The 23,374-nt window shown below is 37.8% G+C and overlaps 1 protein-coding gene across 2 annotated transcripts in view; it reads right to left on the minus strand.

Moving 5' to 3' along the window:
• Positions 1–23,374, minus strand: part of RELN (reelin) — a 535,402-nt gene that overhangs the window by 163,460 nt on the left and 348,568 nt on the right. For both annotated transcript variants that reach the window (XM_025929644.2, XM_086696880.1), the window contains exons 13-19: positions 15,179–15,291; positions 13,526–13,734; positions 12,519–12,647; positions 11,390–11,499; positions 6,727–6,793; positions 1,815–2,048; positions 994–1,155 (exon numbers count right to left, since the gene is read on the minus strand). In XM_025929644.2, the coding sequence (XP_025785429.1) occupies positions 994–1,155; positions 1,815–2,048; positions 6,727–6,793; positions 11,390–11,499; positions 12,519–12,647; positions 13,526–13,734; positions 15,179–15,291 (1,024 nt within the window). The remainder of the gene's footprint in view (positions 1–993; positions 1,156–1,814; positions 2,049–6,726; positions 6,794–11,389; positions 11,500–12,518; positions 12,648–13,525; positions 13,735–15,178; positions 15,292–23,374) is intronic.

A 23,374-nucleotide genomic window follows, 5' to 3' on the forward strand; every position in this document is an offset into this window, starting at 1 on the left:
TTTTCTATGAAAATTAAATTTCTCATCTGTTTACAAACACTTAAATATAGGGACTGCTCTAGGCAACAACTTTCAGTATATAAAGTCTAGCAACAGTGCCCCTGTCTTTTTGCCACAGTGCCAATGCAAACCCCAGTGCCCAAAACCCTTGCTCTCTTTCATATTTCCCTGTGATCAAAATGTACTTCCAGGAAGGCAAATGGTGTTAGTTCTTCACTAACTGTGAATGTAGCCATAGTGTTACCTCTTCTAGTGGTATTTAATTTTCCCATCCTCCTCTTGTGCAATTTTTTAAAGAATTTCAGTGAGTAGGTCAATACTGTCGTAGAAGGGGAGACGGCCCTCTGGGCATTGCTAAAAATGTACCACCAGTGGTGATTACTATTCTGACAACATCGAAGGATGCCTCTGCTTCAAGTAAAACTTAAATCTCACAATTGCAACTATAGATTATGAAATGTATAAGCTAAAGAAAAACAGAACTGGCCTGAAGAAAGAACTTTAAAAATATCCTCACCCTTCAATCTTTGGCAGGGACTCTACATATTACATGCAAATTTTAAATACATACTTGTTATCAGGTTTTAGAATTATTGTCTCATATGATTTATTATAACATATTATAATGTATTGCTAACAAATAGTTGTTAACAGAGTTTATAATTTAGTGTCATATCAAAATCATATCTAATAGGCTGCAGTATAGTTGAATAAGGAAAATAGTGTTAACTATTTTTCTCTTTCCTAGGCATCAAAATATTTCCCTTAGATGTATATTTCAAAATATGAGAACAAATTTCTTCAAATTATCAGAAATCAGTAAGACAAATGAAATAGAAGAATGTGGCTTGCTAGTTTTTTATTACAAGACACATTAATCATTGTCCTCACCATCTCTCAATGGAAAAATATCTGATCTACACCAGTTGACTGATGATTTCCCCAGGAAGGAGATATCACTGTAATCATTTTTCCAAATGCTTTCCAACGTACCTGGGCTCATGATAGTTGAGATATGAATAGTGCTCCAAGAGTTTCCAAGTTATCCCATTATCGTAAGAATAATGCAGTAAAACTCCTTCACCAGGCTGGTCAGGGGCTCTGCATGTGCTCAGAACAGACTTGCTCCCTAGCCTCAGTGTGAACTGGAGAAACCTAGATATGAATTGTCTGTAATTAGCGTATGCATAAACATTTGTATAATAATGTTCATTTTGGCTTATAAAGAATTTCAAACAAATTTAAATGAATTACTCAAAAGCTGCATGTTTCTACTCATCTCTTATAAAATGTAAGTAATTTCACTGTGAGATGTATGAATATGTGTAGAAGATGAGGTCAATGCACATTTATATGCAGATATATCCATGCAAAACATGAGTATATATTTATACATACTTGTATACTATGCACTTGTGTACATACACTTAAAATGCCAATCATTCCTTTACTGCATTATTTATGAGGCACTGGGGGAAGGGAAGATGTAGAATAAATCTAATCAGCCTCTGCAAGCTGTCAAATAAATAAAACTACATAAATAATTAACTAGCCCTTGGCTTAAGAACACAGTTTTGATGCTAACATTTCATATGTTTAAAAACCAGTCAGTCATTAGTATCTTAAAGTCGTCAGTAAGCCTTTTAATTAAAAACTAGGACAAATTAACCCTATAGCAACTAACTGTAAGCTCTCTCTAGATTAAAAATCGAAAGATGTACATATCAACAACAACAAAAAAAGGAAAATAAATAGATCTAAATTCAATCATTAGCATCTGGTTTCTATATGTATTCCACACTGCCTTAACTCACCTGGACTGTGAGCTGTCAAGGAAAGACGTAATGAGCTGACGCCTTCCATCTTTGTTGAAAACCAGGGCCTTACCACTGGCCAAGACACCACAACCAAAGCTGACTTCAGCACCACGGATAGAGTAAAAGTTATGGTAAGAGGAGAGCCTGGAACTGCCGAAGCTTTCAGAAATAAACATTGGGAATGTCTGGGATGCCATCTCACAGGCTGGGCCAGAAAATCCAGGGTCACACCTGAAAGAGATATCACCAAATATTTTTTTTTAAAAAGAATCTTCTATTTTTCCTTTTTAAAAAATGTTTTTATTTATTTTTGAAGGGGAAAGAGAGACAGAGCATGAGTGGGGGAGGAACAGAGAGAGAGGGAGACACAGAATCTGAAGCAGGATCCAGGCTCTGAGCTGTCAGCACAGAGCCCAATGCGGGGCTCGAACCCACGAACTGTGAGATCATGACCTGAGCCGAAGTCAGACGCTTAACTGACTGAGCCACCCAGGCGCCCCAAGATATCACGAAATAATATCTTAAGCTGTTGGTCCTTACAGAGATCCATGAATCTAATTCAAGGAGGAGAAAGTCCAGGGGCCAGCATTTGATTGAATGGTAGGTGAGGCTCATTAGTCTCCGGAAAATACTGAATCTGAAGACGTGATAAAGTCAATTGACTGAAATATTACAAAAGAATATAGTCTTTACACAGACTGCTATAAAAAGCTTCTGATTAAAACAATAATTCAGCACTCATCTTTAACCAATGCCAGTGATTCATCTGTGAATGCATCTACATCTGTGCACATTTCCAATGTAAAGTTTTTGTAAAAGTTATATTATTACATATATAATTTTATTCATAATGATGTTCATTAAATTCGTAAAAGATAAATAAAAAATACTTCCAAAGATATATAGAATAAATTTCCTCTAAGAACAAATGTAAAAATACACATCATGTTTGTGATAGAAATTATTTGAAATATTTGGAAAAGATTGGAAAATAAATCTATCTTTATTTCAAACTTAGGTTGACATTATAAAGGGAATGTGAACACCTTCACCTAGATAGATGTCCTTAGCAGAACTGTGTTGCCCCACAGTGGAATCCCAAATTAGTAGTGCTTCAAGAAAAAGAAGAACAAAACAAAATAAACCCCACACAACAACTTGTCTCCTACAATATATATATATATATATATATATATATATATATATATATATATTTATTTATTTAAAGTATTTTTTAAAATGTTTTTAATGTTTATTTATTTTTGAGACAGAGAGAGGCAGAGTGTGAGTGGGGAAGGGGCAGAGAGAGAGGGGGGCACAGAATCTGAAGCAGGCTCCAGGCTCTGAGCTATCAGCACAGAGCCTGATACGGGGCTCAAACTCACAGACTATGAGATCATGACCTGAGCTAAGGTCAGATGCTTAACCGACTGAGCCACCCAGGCGCCCCACCTTCTACTATATTTATATTAGGACACTCATCACAGATAACTCACTAGTTGAATATCAGAAACCTCTTATATTTTAAGGCATTTACATATCAGGAATTAGTTTTAAATTCTTTATTTTCATTGTACTATTTCTTTTTCACTATATATATACTATGTCACCCATTATAAAATAAAATTGGTGTCTTTTTTTGGGTGGGGTAAGGAGTGTTCATCTAAGCATTCAAAACTTCCTAAAATTAGAAGCATTTATAAAGCAGTGTAGGACCAATGAAGTGATATTATGGCATAACTTTGAAAGCTACTTCTTTAGCACTGGTGTATCAAATGTGTATTGGATATTCTGAAGGAGAAGGTTTACAGTCATCATCATGTTATCAAGGAAGTTGGACCCTACTACAGCGTGAAGTCTGAAGGTTGTCTTGGCATTAGGGATTAGGGATGGGATTGGGAAAGAAAAACAGTATTTATGGAGCATGTAAATAAGCCTCACACAGTTTGCTTCTTTCCCATGTTATCTCATTGATTTAAACTGTGAATAGCCAAGTAATTTCCAAGAAGGATAAACAAATTAGCTAAAGAAGACACATTTTGACATTGGAGAACCATATGTGGTTTACCATGGCATTTCAGGGCAAATGCATTTCTGTGTATCTTAAATGTGTCTTCTTAGGACCACTGTTTGGACAGAAATTGGTGATCATTTAGAGAAGACTCACACTGGAGTCAGTTCCCATTTAGTGGTTTTGGAAGTGTACTTTTAATCAAAAGTTATATAATTGGGATAAAATGTTGATAAGGATTCCATTCATGTATTTAAAAATACATTTGTAGTCTTTGTTTTGCAGTGAAACAGTAGGGTAACAGGAGATTTCAGGAATGGCATGAGGCTCTCCTGACTCTAAATATATCCTCTGCAGGTTTTTCTACCCATCCTCAAGTGTAGCATTATGGTCACCTTGAATGTCAAGATAAAAGGATGCCTTCTGCCCTTCTCACTAGAACCTCTAACAGGGGTGGGCTTATCAGAATAAAGACTTATCAGTTTAGAAATCCAGGCCTGAGTATTGCACACAGGCAAAAACATGTCAGGCAGCAGGAGAGGTGGAATCCTGGTAGCAAATAATAGCAGTGATGAGGGGAGCAAAGTGAGAAGAGAAACAAAGCTGCAGGGGCCCCAAATTCAAGCATCTGTTTAAGAGAAATAAATGGTATCGAATATAAACTCCTTTTCTATGCAATTTTGCTCATGCTTGACAAAGCATATATTGCCGGAAAAGGATGTAGTAGTCACCAGGGCACCTGGGTGGCTCAGTCGGTTGAGCATGTGACTTTGGCTCAGGTCATGATCTCCCAGTTAGGGAGTTCAAGCCCGCATGGGGCTCTGTGCTGACAGCTCAGCGCCTGCAGCCTGCTTCGAATTGTGTGTGTGTGTGTGTGTGTGTGTGTGTGTGTGTGTGTGTGTCTCTCTCCCTCCCCTGCTCAGGTTTTGTCTCTTTCTCTCTCAAAAATAAACATTAAAAAAAATTTTTTTAAAAAGGATGTAGTAGTCAAACAGCACAGCCACAGATGAACAAAACCATTGAATATTATGTAAAATGTCATCAGAAATAGGGAAAAAAAACTCAGGTTATAACTGGTGAAAATACTCTGCAAAACCTTAGAAGGAGGAAAAGGCCATGATTGTTCAAAATGATGTATGGTGTTAAAAAACAAACAAACAAACAAACAAACAAACAAAAAACCAATGCCCAAAGGCATAACAGGGCCATTCAGATTTCTGTTTGCATCCATCATGAGTGACACAGGTGGTTGCCTTAATAAAACCACTGAATGCTAACAGGATATTGTACACGAAAAATGAAGTATGAAGTAGAATTACTGTAATTATAGATGGGTTTTTTAGAAATAGCACTTTTTTTTTTAGAAATAGCACTTTCTATTTTCATTAATAAAAGCAGTTGTCATTTCAGATAATTTGTTTTCAGAACTTTCAGGACAACTTTCAGGAATTACAAAGATGTCTGGCATTCTTGTGTTCATTTTATTTGAAATGCACTTAAGGAGAGGATGGCCTGGATATGGACAATAGATGAAGATAATAACTTGAGGAAAACACCAGATAATGCTTCACAGATCTAATGAGTCAGTCTTTTGGGGTAGGAGTTGGTGGTTTTATTCAAAAGCACAGAGACACATATTCACTGGTTTTTTAAATAATTTTTTTAAAGTTTATTTATTTATTTTGAGAAAGAGAGAGAGAGAGAGAGAGAGAGAGAGAGAGAAGGAGAGAAAGAGAGAGAAAGGGAAAGGGGCACAGAGACAGGGAGAAAGAATCCCAAGCAGGCTCTACACCATCAGCACAGAGCCCAACGTGGGGCTCGGACCCATGAACCATATCATGACCTGAGCCGAAATTAAGAGTTGGGTGCCTAACTGACTGAGCCACTAGGTGCTTCTTCACTTTTGGAATATGAATAGGAACTTTTCAATTCTTTAATACTTTCTATTGTGCAGAGTGACTTCTTTGTTAATTAAATTCACTGCAACATAGTTAAGAAGTTAACGTGACCCTCTACTCTCAGTGCTGACAAGTGTCTTGCCTCATACATATAATTTCCAAATGATCAGGCAGAAATTCCTTTTATGAGTTCTCCATTAATTAATTACTACTCTTTTTGTTTGGAGGACAAGAAGAGACAAACTAGATGATCAGTTGTTGAAAACTTAGCTGTATAACCAAGATTGTCTGTGGTTTTGGGAATCTCCCAAATATTTTATAATTAAATGTTAATATGGGAATGACATAATACATATGAATACCAATTCTCGTTATAAACATAACACAATGCTTCAGTGGTGACTAGATATTAACTATTTATATATTATTTCAGATTTCATATTCAACATCATTATCATGTAAAATACTTTATATATCATTTTGAAGACCCAAATGATTTTCAAAGGTAAGTAAGATTGCAGAATTATACTCAAAGATGAATTTTCTTATCAAACTGCTACATTTGGCTCATTCCAGTTTCCTTTAGCCTTGGGTTTATGGGTCAGTAATGATTTTCATAATTCATTTACAAAGCATGCTAGGAATTAAAATATTGAAGCATATTCAATAGCTTCAATAGCATATTGAAGAAAGTAACCAAAGACAGAAAAGGCAGTCATCAAACTGTGAAGAATTCAAATTTGTTCACAAATTTACATGAGGTATGCTAAATTTATTTACAATTTAGCTTAATAGAAAAGTTATTTATTCATCAATTTCTACTTACAAAACACACTTAATGTTCTATTATGCTTAAATTCAATTTGGAGTATCCTACTTTGGCCTTCAAAAGACCTCAAAAGCCTAAAATGGAAATTAAAACAAGTTAAAATGACTTGTGGCTTCAATATATAAAGTACGTAATCAAAAAAAAGTATAATTATTATTTTAAAATGCTTACTTGCAACCATGTCGAGTGCACTGTCCTCTGCCAGAACAGAATTTGAGACACGATGGACCAATATAAACTGCAGGCAGAGAAAAAACAGCAAGTAAAAATAAGGCAAAACAAGTGGAAAAACCAAGAAAACATCAGCATGTGAATCAATTTTGTGAAGCAACCCCCATGAAATCTAGTCCATTAAATGCATGTTATACACAGGAATCCAGGGTGACATATAGAGCACTATGTGACAAGTTAAGAGCTTAGCTACAAATTTGCTGGAAATGTTTTAAGTTAATTCTTTCAAGATTTTAATGTTTCATAGCAAAAAAAAAAAAAAAAAAAAGGTAAGAACATATGATTTGGGTTCCTTAATGGAGTCTCTTTGGCTAAAATGATTTCAGGAAGAATATTAGTGCTTCTGAGTTGAACGTTCTACAGTTTAATTTCTTTAGGTAGAACTAATTTTCAAAGGACCAATTTGATATATCATGAAATGGAGACATTATAATTTAATTAAAAACTATAACTAACTCTTCCTTAATCCATCTGCACTAGATGATCCTATCTGCTAGAAACCCATAGCCCCCTGTACTTTTCTCTTAATAATCTTTATAATTTGCAGTATATGCTTGTGTAAATTTCTTTTCTTAAATAACATCTATCTGTGCCAGTTGACCATAAGTTTGTGAGTGCGGAGTCACCACCTGATCCGCTTATTGTTACCTTGACAAGGCCCATCCCAGTACCTGATTCAGGATCTCAACTAACGTCATTAAATAAATAAATCCCAGGTTATGCCTTCTAGGATAGTTGGTTGACACAACTGATGGGGTTGGAATAAATGTCTCTTATGTTTATCAATAACCAATATAATGCATCTCCTTGCTATGGAAGGGGAAACACTGAAAGCCATAGTTTACACTATGAAGAGTTTAGCTCAATTCTTAAACTGCTTTGCAAGATAAAATGACAATTTACAAGGCTTGGAGACAGGGGTGACTTGGGAGAGGAGAGAACTGTCATCTCAAAAGTATATAAACTAGAAGCAAATATGTTCAGGAGACAGAAATTTTCTATGACAGGAATTATCTGCTAGATTTTAGGAGAGTGACAGTAATGATTTTGAAGTTGTTTCCTGTTCTGTGCGGCTCTATAACCCTTTACTGTCAATACAAATCCCAATTCCAATAAAGCCTTTGCTCACTTGAACAAAAAAACAACTATAACTTCCATTCTTATCTGGGAGAAATCTATAACATCTTGCAGATGATTGTTAAATATCCTTCTAAACATTAACCCATCCTTCCTGAAGTGGGGAGTTAAAATAAAATCTGTTGTACATTGTCTTCTCAGAAATGCATATCTTTTCCTAAATGGTGGGCTTGACTGATAACGATGTTATAAACCTAAATTCTAATCACTGGAATATCAAGAAAAGGATTCCTAATGGTTGAATGGTAGGCTCTGAGATACTCAGGCTCAAATATATTTATAGATATTAAGCCTCTTGATAATCAGCACAATGAATAACATAACAAAGTGTGAAAAGGGAACAAAACCAATGAGGAATTAGAGATGCAACAGTTGTTAAGACCTCACATGTTCAATTTTAGGCACAGATTTGCCATCCATTATCATCTTTTTTTCTGTCTTGTAATCATGCCAAAATAGTTACATGATTTCATTTTATTTTTATTTTTTTATTTGAGAGACAGAGAGAGAGAGAGAGCAAGCATGGGTATGGGAGAGGAGCGGGGGGTGGTGGGGGGAGACAGAGAGAGAGAGAGAGAGAGAGAGAGAGAGAGAGAGAGAGAGAACCTCAAGCAGGCTCCATGCTCAGTGTGGAGCATAATGTGGGGCTGGATTCCATAACCCTGAGATCATGACCTGAGCCAAAATCAAGAGTCAAATGCTCAACCAACTGAGTCACCTAGGCATCCCTAAATGATTTCATTTTAAAATAAATTTCCCTGTGGCCTATGCTCCTACAAACACAAATTCCCGTTTCACTTGGGAAACTCTGGATAAGTGATTTATCCTGTCTAAGCCTCAGTGTCCCTATTCTTTAAAATGGGATAATAATCCTTGGAGGAAAGAGTAAATGAAATGTTCACGCTTAGCAGGCTGCCTGGAACCATACAGTTATGATCACCATGATATTGGGGTCAAGAATCCTTCCTGCTCCATCTGCTTTGCTGGGCTCCACTAGACAGCAAAGTGCTGAGAAATCAGGAAAGGGCTTCACTCTTCTGTAGCTTGGAAAAGCCTACAGACTGTGTTCCCAGAACATGATTTTATGGCTGCAGAAGGATTTATTCTAAGTTCTGTAAGTGCTTCATTGCATTTTGCAGGGTCACTCTGGAGGCTGCCCTACAGTGTACCTATGTTCAAAAAGCTTCCACTGCAAAAAAAATTTCAACAATAAAACAAGACTCTTCAAGTCAGTGAAGAAAATTGCAATTAAGAATCGTGTCATCCTTCCCTGCAAACACTGGGGTCATCGGGATTCACAGCATGAGTAAGTTGATAGGTTCCTTTTTCCTATGAGTGTGGAAAGGTCAGCTTTGTTTTAACCCCTATTATTAATTTAATCAAGCTGAGAATATTAGAAAGTGATTAACAAACATACTTTGCCCTAGGATTTTCCGTTCTGCTAGGAATTTCAGGATAATTCTGAAAATACTTTCTGTACACACTAGCAGGAAAAACATATCTAACAAAAGTAGGATATTGACCTCTTTTTTTGTCTATGTTTGTTTTCCTTGACATCCTTTTGGCATTCCATAGTGAAGTGGGAGAGATTTCAGAAGCATTCTTTGGCAAGTTGGCACACATTTCTCTGGGGAAAGACTGAGTGTATGTCCTCTTCAAGCCTCATGAAGAAGCCGGAGAGCAGGTCTTGTTTTTGTGAACACCTCACACATAGGATGATAACAGAATCGAGGCGATTCTGTCCCAAGTTTTGCATCTGACATACAGTGCTAACCATGCTCTTTTCATATATTCTTACCTTTTCTCATTCTACTCAAAACAAGATGGTGGGACCCTTTCTGACTTAGTAATTGCCTTGGTTAGGAAATTTAGATATTCTTTTCATAGGCTTATATGTGCTTCACAGCACTCTTAATTTCCTCATTTGCTTTAGTATTGGTTTTTCGATTTCTTTGATTATTATCAAAGTAATATAAGTTCATTATAGGACCCGTAAAAGTATGACAGCAGGGGAAAAGTCACCCATATCCCACTATTCAGAGGTATATACTTATTCCCTAGAACTAGTGAACAGGCATTGTAATTCAAATGCTATGCAAAATGTTCTGCCAGTGGAGAAACTGTATTTTTAAAATTAATTAATTAATTTCTTTATTTATTCTGAGGGAGAGAGTGAGACAGAATAGGGGAGGGGCAGCGAGAGGAGAGAGAGAATGCTAAGCAGGCTCCTCACCACCAGCACAGAGCCCCAGTGTGGGGCTTGAGCTCTTGAACTATGACATCATGATCTGAGTCAAAATCAAGAGCCGTTCGCTTAATCGACTGAGTCACCCAGGTGCCCAAAACTTCTTTTAAACAAATTAACCCTTTAGATGGTTTTGCAAACATACTATGTTTATACCTATATAACTAATGTGGTCTTTGAAGTCCGGGCCTTTTATTGGTCTTCTCTGAATACAGAGTGTTTAAAGAATTTACATTGGCTCATCAGTAAGTTTTCTTGCCTGAAGTTATTCCTGAGTTTCAAGAATGTATTCCACTAAATGTGTATCAATTTTTAAATTATTCAAAGTAGCAAAAAGATTATTAAAACATGGAAAATCAGCATGAAAGAATGAGGTAGGCTTTTCCTACTTTATAAAATCGATCAAAGTCAGTGGCTATGCTGTTTGCTTAAGTATTGACATTTTGTCCCTCCTTCCCTCCCTTTCTACTTCCTTGTAGTATAACTTTTCAGTCAAATTGATATACTCTGAAAATAGGAAATCGATGACACTTCCTGTAATTAGAATTATTAAGAAAAACAGACTATTAATAACAAATATAAGAAATTGAGTCATGCATCCCAATATTAAAATATCTTCTCTCATGTGCACCTGTTATAAGTGACATTGGCTTTAAAGTTATGCAAAAATGATCAACAATTCGCTTAAAAATTAATGATAACATAGGATATTTTATGTATATCTAAATTTTCTTGTTATACAGTTTTCTGAGAAGGAGGTAGAAGTTTCACTTCAGAACTTTCATTTGAGAGATGATGTTCCCTTAATGTGTGGTGTCTGCATCTAAAAGATAAGCTTTCCAGATGTTGTGGTAGTTACTAAGAGAAGAATGGCTCTTATTTTAATACATGCAGTATGGTAAGTATTTATGTTAATTTTGTGTAAAACATTCAAAGAAAATGTTAGGATATCCCCTGTCATCAACTGTGAATTTGAGTTTCAGGGCTTTTAAATTCTGTATGTTGAAACATTCTTGCATCTAATATTGCTGACTCTGCTGCCTTTTTTTTCTGATTGTGCATCCCTGGGCTTCTAACGGAATGCAAAGGAGAAAGGGAAGAAAGGGCGTTTAATGAATCGCAAGACCATGACTTAGAAATGTGATTAAGTCTGTGCCAACGAACAAAAGCACAGGAAGACTCTACATCAATGGCATGTGATTATGACAGGCATAAACTAACCATTATCAATTGCCCACATGTTTCCAAGGATTGGTCCCGTTTGTCTCCAGCGAATTCTGGTGTCCCTGGTTAGTGCTGCGTTAGGAAGGGGAATCGTTATTCGGTTCCACCTGCAAGAAATTTAGCACAAAACAGCTTCAAAACTACATTCACATCTTTTGAACCTATTTTACATGCTTTTGATGCTGTAGTTTCTGTATGCTTGGGACAGCACTAAAGTTTGGCAATAAAGTCTTTAAATTCACCTGTGGAGTTTGGCTACAGTCTTAAGACAAGCATATAACTTCTAAAAACATTCATATCACACTAGAGTAATGGGTTTGTTCTTATTAGCAAGTGATATTTGTTTTGTTTTTAGATATTCCTTTAAGAAATTTTTACATCAGTACTCAGACTTTAGATATTATTTGAGGATAAGCATCTGTGCAGACATGGGGCTGATTAGCATTGATTGCTTTCTATTTTTTGCTATTCCCTGGTCCTATGCACATTTAAATAGAGGCTAAGAAAGAAAATAATTCTCAACTTAATTTTGCCATGCTTGGAAATATTTTTTTATTGGTTTATCCAGTGTTTACTCTGTAAGGTGGTATTTGGCAGTCATCTTTAATTCTCTGCACAGCCCTCAAAGGGGTGTATCATTGTCCTTAATTTATGTGGAAAAAGGGGAAAGTTGGGAGGAAATATCATTACCCAAGTAGATGGCAGAACCAGGATTTGAACCTGGTTCAATTGCACAGCTTAACTTTCTTCCACCTCTCTATGCTGCATCTTTCCCTAAGTAAGTAGTTTGGCAAGAAGCCCTTTGGCAATAACCATGGAATCACTACATAGAATTTAAACTTATGTCTAAGTTTAAGTTATATATATCCAAAATATAAAAGCCAAGAGCATAAATGAATGAATAACCCTACAAATTGTGATCCTGCATCAGATTTACTGGTTACTGTCGTTTTTTGTTTGTTTGTTTGTTTGTTTGTTTGTTTGAATGAGATCCTTCCTAAATCACCTGAAGAAGAGAAAGCAGCTTCCTTACCTATTATGAAAAACTATTAGTCTCGAGCTTCTTGGTAGATTTTGAGTCACAACATGAATTCAAATCTCCTGATATCTCAGAGAATTTACTCACCCACTGTAGTTTTCGGAGGAGTAGATAGTGCTGTGGGGGAGGTGGGGTCCAGCACAGATCTCAGGTAAACACTCAGTGTGGAGGAGGGACCAGGAACGCCCATGGTTGGTGGAAAACTCCAGGCTGACACTGATAACACCAGAACAAGCACAACAAAAAAGGGCAAAGATAACAAAATGAAATGACTCACCTCTGGCTAAGTACAGTAAACACCTGCAGAACTAGTGTAACAAATTTTAAGATGCTGTGTCCAAAATCCTTGTTCTCCCCTCCACTGAAGTCTGACCAGCCTTCAAAGGGCAAACGGTTCAATTACGGCTATAGAAATGAACTATCTTTTGAAGCCAACAAATGGTAGCTTGAGTCTGTGCTCTCCAATTTGATAGATGGCAAGGCAATTACCACGTCTCACACTGCCACCTCATCCTGTGAATGTGAGACTCAAAAAATTCTTAGAAAGGACACGAGCAACACTTCTGAGAAGTGAAACGCAGGAGTCATAGCTCTTGAAGTGTTAATTGATTTCCGTGCCTATTATTAGGGGGTCACTAACCAACATGGGGTCAAGCTTTTCTTCAGTTATTTGTTTTTCTTTTCTCTCAGCAATCTGTCAGCATGGATGGCTGCCACAGCACGTGCAAACACTTCTGATACCTAAGACCGAGCTCTTAGAACGAAGTCATTTCTACTTAAAATTATCCAATCACACTCTGCATATTAATTGAAGAGCTCTTCTTTGGGGGAAAGTGTGTATTTTTTTTAAAGGATGTTTCATTAAAAATTCAGCTGAAAACCTACTGAGAAGGTACTCCGACTTAATAGCCAAGTCCACATGTTCATTTTTTAGTTTTAAGATTTTATTTTTTAAGTAATCGCTACACCCGACATGGGGCTTCAACTCACAGCCCTGAGATCAAGAGTAACATGCTCTACCAACTGAGCCAGTCACGTTCCCCCACATGTTCACTTTTAACTGGTTCACACACTCAAAAAATAGGGCTTCCTACCTGTTACCAGGCTGATGTGTTCCACATCCCAGATTAATGGAAAACTGTATCATGTGAGACATTGTAGAAGGCAGAACAGGTAAGACGTGGAAAAAATCCACAGCCCAGACATTCCTGTTATGTCCTTGATGGTTTTTTTGCCTTAGGCAAAATCTCGTAGCCTGAGTCTGAAGTTCAGGATTGATGACTACAGAAACTAAAGATGGAACCTTCAAAACAAAGGAAACCAAAATCATTCGTAATGCCCTCTACGTGAGTCTGTGAGAATTCAAGCTTGCAATTACTATGCATATAACTGCCATTTGTTAAGCACCAGGGGAGGTCTTGTGTGTTCCATCTGTTATTTCGGTTAGTAGATGTGGTCTTCAGTGGGCATTTGTTTGAGTCACTTAGGACTCCTCCTTTGCAGGCACCTGGAGCTCTCTGTGTGTACTGATCAGGGCCCCTCTACCTGAAGATAAATGAGTGTAAGGTCCTTAAAGTTACCAAAGCATAGGTATCCATTTTATAGACCTTGGCACAAGACAAAAGCAACTTCGCATCAATACTTTATCATCAGTCCTCTTTTAAAGTGAATTTGTATGGTACCAACCATTGCCAAACTAGGTATTCTGAAAATATGACTCTAGGCAGTAACTGCCAGAGTCAACAAGTTAACCCATGATAACTTACATAACTCGTTTGGTCTGTGGCGTGCAGATGACCAGAGCAGGTGTAACCCTAGCTAGTCACAGCTGGAAAACTAGTCCATTATGAAATCCCACGTGAGATAATTTGGGTAACCCTAGCAGATGGAGTGTGCGAACACCTTCTCTGGTTGTTCCCTATTCTAGCTTCAGTGTTAATCTCCTGTCTTCTAACTGAAACCATGAAATGCTAAGTGCTGGCTGTGTTCAAGCTCTTTATAGTACCAAGGGTGCCATCAACGTGGAGAAAAGCCTAACTAGTAATGAATGGGTGAGTGTAGTCTCAGCACAAATAAACCTACCACTAGAAAAAAATAATTCCACACCTAATGACAAGCATCACACATAATTTTGAAGATGTTTTCACATAACTACAGCCTGCAGATGTCCTAGATCCAAAGGGAAAAGTAAAAGAGGCCAATTTCAGTGGCTATAATTAGCCAGAAAGAAAGAAAGAAAGAAAGAAAGAAAGAAAGAAAGAAAGAAAGAAAGAAAGAAAGAAAGAAAGAAAATAAATAAAATAAAATAAAATAAAATAAAATAAAATAAAATAAAAGCAAAAGTAGTAATAATCTGTACTTACACAATGTCTTCTGCCTAGGAAATCTTAAAATGCTGGAAAAATGCCCATGATGCCTGATAACAAGTCTGTGAAGCTTTATAATTAGAACCACTTTTAGGGCTTTCTTGGGTACAAAAATCATTGTCAGAGTACTGGTCTCCCATCTTATAATCTCTGGTGGGGTCTAATTCATTTTTCCCAATAAAACCTCATTTTTCCTTTGTATCAGGGGGGGAAAGTGAGTATTACAATGTCCATGTCACTTTTTAAGAAATCTGGCAAATTTCTGGGCTTCTAGAACAGAGTGTTCTCTTCTGCATCTAGCTTGGTCTTCATGGCTTTGACTTTGACTTGTCTAGGGAAGTCTACAGTGGGGCCATTTGGCACATGGATTGGCATATATACCTTATATGAGGAATAGGAAAGAGTATCCAGTGTAATGTGCTCTTTTCTTCCTTCAATCTTTGCATACAAGGTGACATCATTTTCATGAGAATCTCCAGGGTCACAAATTCCTCCTGTACAAAACAAAAATTTTAAGTTGTTAACTTAACTGCATCCATAAACAGGTATAGTGTTAGCTTTCAAATAAAAAAAATAACAACAGAAACCAGATGTCACTTAAGAATGACCATAAATAAAGTTAACTAGACCCAAGGAAATAATTTGTAAAGATAGTTCAGAGCCATGCTAAAGATCAAAGACTTGATATCTGGGAAGGCCAAAGTTAACTATTGTGCTTCGTGAGACTGCTCAAATGACGGTCTGCAATGAGCTGTGGAACCTGTCCATATTTTAACCCACATTAAAAAGATGTACTCTGCTTTTTAATAAACTATCGCTTCCTTACATTTAAGGTCTTAATGGCCAAAATTCGGAACCTATTGATAATGGTTTTTTAAAAATGATCAACTATTTCTGAAGTGGTAATATTTAAACTGTTGCACACAGTATGTTCAATAGTTTAGCACATATTTGGTATTTGTATTTTAAATGCAGTTCATCTTACATTTTTCATTTTTACTTCTGGTACCTCATTTGGTTGTCGGAGAGTGCAAACTATAAATATTCTGTATCACTCTACTTTACAGTCAAATGGAACAATGGAGCATTAGAACTGAGAAGTAACTAAGATCATCCTGATGACAAAACTGAGTAACAGAACAGGTACCTGAAACTGAAAACCATTCAACTAATTGGTGGAAAAGCCATGAGTTAATGGTATGTCTTTTAGCCCTTGACCCTCTATTCTTTTCACTACTGCATTCAGCCAATAGTCCTTACTATTGCTGGCTTCTATGAACTGTCTGCAGAAGCTGGATTTTAAAGGATTACATGTGTAACCAGAAGCGTCTCCCCACCTACCATTATCATTCATAACAGCAGCAATCACAATAGCAGGAATGTAGGTATGTACATGGATTTCCTGGAAAATATTCTATCCTTATGGTCCAGAAATTATAACGTTAACTCTTAATTTTATTACTTTTTCAAAAAATGCCCTCCAGTTTTTAAATTAATCACCATTAATGTTAATTTTCATCTATAGGCAATTTCTGCTGCTAATACTCTATGGTGACAGTAAGGCAACCTCAAAACTCTAGAACACCATCTGTAGGAAGAAAGAAAGAGAGAAAGAGACAAAGAGAAAGAAAGAAAAAGGAAGAGAGGAGAAAAGAAAAAAGAAAAGAAAAGAAAGATGGACTGATGGAGCAGTGGGGGAGGGAGAGAGGGAGGAAGGAAAGGAGGAATGTCTAGCTCCATTTCATCCTGGGTTATTGGGGTTCATCAGGAGAAATTGCTAATATGTGATGTTTTAAGTAAGAAAGCTAGACCTTAATTAGCATAAGAAGGATCATAATAACAGAAGTAACTTGGATGGTGGTAGTCATAAAGCATAGAAATATAGCATGTTACACCTGTTAGACATATATAACTTGGCATATAATAAATTTTATTGAGTTAACTAATCTGAAGATATGGTGATAATGTTACCCTCAACCTAACAGATGTTAGGATGTCCTTGTTTAAGGGCAACAAATGGTAGAGAAAACCTTCAGGATTCTGATATCTGCTGTCATAATTTTTAGCATTTCCTTACATACTTCTATATTATGGTTAAATATAGCTAGGAAAGTCATCCTAAACGACTGTCTCTGGGGGAAAAGATCTGCATGAAAACTAAATTCCCATCTAAAAAAATGTAACTTCTTTATTAAGGACATACTAAAGACTTACAAAAAAGAACAAAGAAAAGGTGAAAAGTCACAGGCAGTGTGGATTTAAGCAACATACCCAGAGACATAGGGACTGAACCATCAGTATTCTCTAATTTCATTGATTTGTTCCCTGTAAATCTCTGCTCTCTTAAGAACAGTTCGTGAACTTCACCTGCCTTTCAGAGGGAGCTGAAACACACTTGAGAGCTCATCCAGCCCAGAATGACAGAAGAAGAAAGTCCAAAAGGAGCCAAGACTTTAAAAGGATGACAGACTTTATCTAAAAGATCCCTCTGGGGGCAATTTATCAGTTCTGTGAAGTTTCTGTGACAGCAGCTCGTACAGAAAGATACAGATTCCTTCTTCAGTTTCATTCGCTTTGATGTATTGTGGAAAGGTATGACTCAAGGGGCATTTTGTACAGCAATTCAAGTATAGAAGATTTCAATAAATACTAGATGGACAGTCAGTTTTAAAATATTTTGAGTCCTGTTTTAAGTAGCTTTTAAGATACTTATTTATATTGGGAAAGTGATTTTGTTATTTACTATGTATGGGGCATTGGGCTTAAGGGAAAATAGGCCCCAACCTCAAAAAATTTGTAATTTAGCAAAGAAAACAAGGTTAATATACACCAAAGAAGGATAATTAGTGGTAAACTGTATTGTGCTGCCATAATTGCAGTCAAAATTCAGAGAAAAGGAATACAGTGTGGGCTATGGGAGATGTTCAATAAATATGTTGAAGGAATAATGAATGAATGATGTACGTTAGGTTATTTTTGTCGTATTCACTGCATTCTGGTTCTAAGAACAGTGTTGGATACTGGCGCTCCATGAATTTCTGTTGAATGAATGAATGAATGAATGAATGTATGAATGAAGGAAACAGACCAGAACCGAATTTTGAAAGTTGAGCAAATTTTCCAGAAATAGGCACAGTAGATGGATATGAACCCAGGGATGAAACCAGGAAGAACATACAGGCAGGGCCAGACAGGAAGGGAGTATGATCTTCCCTAGATTAACAACCAGGCACTGATTTTCCTAAGGTTCCATTATAAATTGTCTACCAAATCTTAGATCTCTTCCCATATTGCTTTCTTCTCCATCAGCTACCAAAGTTTTAAAGTCTTTCTACAGGTCCAGTCTTATCTTACCCAATCTTACCCTACTGTTCTGTCCTATTAAATCCTATCCTATGTGAAAACCACCTTTGTTAGATTCTGCTTTCTAAACCTCAAGATCTTAGACCCCATTTCTTTTCTTCCATTTACTGATGAATTTCTTGAAGGAATGGTCCTTTTTCAGTGACACATGTCTTTATTTCTTTTAACTTTACATACCTGGGTTTCCCATGCACCACACCATGGGGGATACTCTCTCTGAAGTCAGTGGGGCGGCTCTCAGCCCCTATCCTGGTTGGCCTCTCTGTGGCATTCCCTGCACTGCTGATCCCCACCCCGAAACCACACTCTTCCCTTCCTTCTTCAGTGCAGAATGGCACCTTCCTCCCACATATCTTTATGTCCTTTCTCAGTATCCTTTGTCAATATATATGCTTTCTACCTTTAACTAGATGAGGGTTCTCACTAAGCCTTTTTCATGCCCTTTGTTTACTCTGCCTTCTGTTTGGGAGAACACAGCAACTCTAGTGGCTCCAACTGTCACCTGTATGCTGATGATTTTCAAATCTGATTCAGATGCTGATGAGAATTTCCACCTTCATATGGCTTTCTGGAAGCCTCAACCTCAACACATCTAATGTCAGAATCTTCTAGTCCATATTTACTCTTTATTTATTTTTGGACATTTCCTATTTCAGGAAATGGTACCATTCTTCTACTCACCCAAGAAAGAAATCTCTGTCCTTTCCAATATTGTTCTCATAATCCCCATAGTCACTTGGGTGTGAACCTCAATTGTTGGTTCCTTCTCTTCAGCTACTTATTTTCTGTTCCCTCCTTCACATTGTTACCACTGTCACTGCCATATTCTTTTGTTGCTTGGACTAGTGCAATAGTCTCCTAACTTAGTGTTGCCAGATAAAATACGTTGCATGAACAATATTTATACAAAAAATTATTTGTTCTTTATCTGAAATTCAGATTTAAATAAGTAGAGGGGACTAAATAACTATTCCAGTTATAAAATAAATAAGTCATGAGAATAAAAAGTACAGCATAGGGAATATAGTAAAAAATATTGTAATAATTGTATGGTGACAGATGGTAACTAAAATCATCATAGGAATTATTTTTAAATGAAACTATCGAATCACTATGATGTACACTTGAAACTAATAGGATATTGTATGTCAATTATACCTCAATTTAAAAAAAATTTAAAAAGCTATTTTGTTTTTCTTCCTTTCACTCTGGCAACCCTACCTAACCTTAACTGGTCTCCTGTTCTCTAATTTCTGACCATTTCAGTCTTTCCTTCACACTTGTGCCAGAGTTATCTTTCTAAAACACAGATGAGAATGTGTCACAGAACTGACAGAAATCATCTGATGGCTGCATGCTGCCTAGAGAAAGAGAATCTGAACTCCTCTTAGTTGATATTAAAGAAAACCACCACTCGTCTCCAGTTCCCTTTTCCTGCTCCCCTTCTATCCTTCCATTCAGTTATACTGGGAAAATTCACCTGCCTCAAACATGTCATGCAAATTTATAATTGCTTTTTTTTTTTTTCCCAAAAATACTGGCTTTGCTTGGCATTTTCTTCTCCCTTCAAACCCTTAAATTTTTAAAAATATTCTTGGAGGATCCTGGAAAGATGGCGGCGTAGGAGGATGCTGGGCTCACCGCGCGTCCTGCTGATCACTTAGATTCCACCTACACCTGCCTAAATAACCCAGAAAACCGCCAGAAGACTAGCAGAACGGAGTCTCAGAGCCAAGCGCAGACGAGAGGCCCACGGAAGAAGGTAGGAAGGGCGGAGAGGCGGTACACACTCCACGGACTGGCAGGAGGGAGCCGCGCAGAGGGGCAGCCCGCCGGCCAAGCAGAGCCCCTAGTCTGGCTTGCAAAAGCGGAGGGGCCGGACTGAGTGTGTTCCGACAGCAAGAGGGACTTGACATCTGGAAGGTTATAAGCTAACGGCTCTGCTCCGAGAATGGGAGGGCTGGAGGACAAGGGAGGGAGAGTTGTTGAGCCCCGGAGGACAGAGTTCAGCTTGGCGGGGAACAAAGGGGTTTGCCAGCGCCATCTCCCTCGCCCATCCCCCAGCTAAAATCCCAAAGGGAACCAGTTCCCGTCACGGAACTTGCTTGCACCGCGCAAACACCCAATGCTGTGCTTCTGTGGATCCATCCCTCCGGCGGGTCTGACTCCCTCCCGGTGCTGCAGGGCACCTCCCGAAGTGGATCTCCAAAGGAAAAGCGAGCTGAGCCTACCCCTCCCGCCCCTGTGCACCTTGCCGATCTACCCCAGCTAATACGCCAGATCCCCAGCACCACAAGCCTGGCAGTGTGCAAGTAGCCCAGACGGGCCACACCACCCCACAGTGAATCCCACCCCTAGGAGAGGGGAAGAGAAGGCACACACCAGTCTGACTGTGACCCCAGCGGTGGGCTGGGGGCAGACATCAGGTCTGACTGTGGCCCCGCCCACCAATGCAAGTTGTTCAAGACAGCACGGGGAAGTGCCCCGCAGTCCCGCACCACTCCAGGGACTATCCAAAATGAGGAAACGGAAGAATTCCCCTCAGAAAAACGTCCAGTAAATAACAACAGCTAACGAACTGATCAGAAATGATTTAAACAATATAACAGAAAGTGAATTTAGAATAATAGTCATAAAATTAATCTCTGGGCTTGAAAACAGTATAAAGGACAGCAGAGAATCTCTTGCTACAGAGATCAAGGGACTAAGGAACAGCCAGGAGTAGCTAAAAAATGCTATCAATGAGTTGCAAAATAAAATGGAGACAACTATGGCTTGGATTGAAGAGGCAGAGGAGAGAATAGGTGAACTAGAAGATAAAATTATGGAAAAAGAAGAAGCTGAGAAAAAGAGAGATAAAAAAATCCAGGAGTATGAGGGGAAAATTAGAGAACTAAGTGATGCACTAAAGAGAAATAATCTACGCACAATTGGTATTCCAGAGGAGGAAGAGAGAGGGAAAGGTGCTGAAAGGTGTACTTGAAGAAATAATAGCTGAGAAATTCCCGGATCTGGGGAAGGAAAAAGGCATTGAAATCCAAGAGGCACAGAGAACTCCCTTCAGACGTAACTTGAATCGATCTTCTGCACGACATATCATAGTGAAACTGGCAAAATACAAGGATAAAGAGAAAATTCTGAAAGCAGCTAGAGATAAATGTGCTCTAACATATAAAGGGAGACCTATAAGACTCATGACCGATCTCTCTACTGAAACTTGGCAGGCCAGAAAGGAATGGCAGGAGATCTTCAATGTGATGAACAGAAAAAATATGCAGCCGAGAATCCTTTATCCAGCAGTCTGTCATTTAGAATAGAAGGAGAGATAAAGGTCTTCCCAAACAAACAAAAACTGAAGGAATTTGTCACCACTAAACCAGCCCTACAAGAGATCCTAAGGGGGCTCCTGTGAGACAAAGTACCAGAGACATCGCTATAAGCATGAAACCTACAGACATCACAATGACTCTATAATAACAGTGAATGTAAATGGACTAAATGCGCCAACCAAAAGACATAGGGTATCAGAATGGATAAAAAAACAAGACCCATCTATTTGCTGTCTACAAGAGACTTATTTTAGATCTGAGGACACCTTCAGATTGAGAGTGAGGGGATGGAGAACTATTTATCATGCCACTGGAAGTCAAAAGAAAGCTGGAGTAGCCATACTTATATCAGACAAACTAGACTTTAAATTAAAGGCTGTAACAAGAGATGAAGAAGGGCATTATACAATAATCACAGGGTCTATCCATCAGGAAGAGCTAACAATTATAAATGTCTATGCACCGAATACGGGAGTCCCCAAATATATAAAACAATTACTCACAAACATAAGCAACCTTATTGATAAGAATGTGGTAATTGCAGGGGACTTTAACACTCCACTTACAGAAATGGATAGATCATCTAGACACATGGTCAATAAAGAAACAAGGGCCCTGAATGATACATTGGATCAGATGGACTTGACAGATATATTTAGAACTCTGCATCCCAAAGCAACAGAATATACTTTCTTCTCGAGTGCACACGGAACATTCTCCAAGATAGATCACACACTGGGTCACAATGCTATGAAGCTTGAAATCAACCACAGGAAAAAGTCTGGAAAACCTCCAAAAGCATGGAGGTTAAAGAACACCCTACTAAAGAATGAGTGGGTCAACCAGGCAAGTAGAGAAGAAATTAAAAAATATATGGAAACAAACGAAAATGAAAATACAACAATCCAAACGCTTTGCGATGCAGCGAAGGCAGTCCTGAGAGGAAAATACATTGCAATCCAGGCCTATCTCAAGAAACAAGAAAAATCCCAAATACAAAATCTAACAGCACACCTAAAGGAAACAGAAGCAGAACAGCAAAGATAGCCTAAATCCAGCAGAAGAAGGGAAATAATAAAGATCAGAGCAGAAATAAACAATATAGAATCTAAAAACACTGTAGAGCAGATCAACGAAACCAAGAGTTGGTTTTTTGAAAAAACAAAATTGACAAACCTCTAGCCAGTCTTCTTAAAAAGAAAAGGGAGATGACCCAAATAGATAAAACCATGAATGAAAATGGAATTATTACAACCAATCCCTCAGAGATACAAGCAATTATCAGGGAATACTATGAAAAATTATATGCCAACAAACTGGACAACCTGGAAGAAATGGACAAATTCCTAAACACCCACACGCTTCCAAAACTCAATCAGGAAGAAATAGAAAGCTTGAACAGACCTATAACCAGCGAAGAAATTGAATCAGTCATCAAAAATCTCCCAACAAATAAGAGTCCAGGACCAGATGGCTTCCCAGGGGAGTTCTACCAGATGTTTAAAGCAGAGATAATACCTATCCTTCTCAAGCTATTCCAAGAAATAGAAAGGGAAGGAAAACTTCCAGACTCATTCTATGAAGCCAGCATTACTTTGATTCCTAAACCAGACAGAGACCCAGTAAAAAAAGAGAACTACAGGCCAATATCCCTGATGAATATGGATGCAAAAATTCTCAATAAGATAGTAGCAAATCGAATTCAACAGCATATAAAAAGAATTATTCACCATGATCAAGTGGGATTCATTCCTGGGATGCAGGGCTGGTTCAACATTCGCAAATCAATCGATGTGATACATCACATTAATAAAAGAAAAGATAAGAACCATATGATTCTGTCAATCGATGCAGAAAAGGCCTTTGACAAAATTCAGCAACTTTC

The sequence above is a fragment of the Puma concolor genome, chromosome A2, assembly GCF_028749965.1.
Source record: "Puma concolor isolate L17-30 chromosome A2, mPumCon1.1.hap2, whole genome shotgun sequence".
NCBI classification, from domain to species: Eukaryota; Metazoa; Chordata; class Mammalia; order Carnivora; family Felidae; genus Puma; species Puma concolor.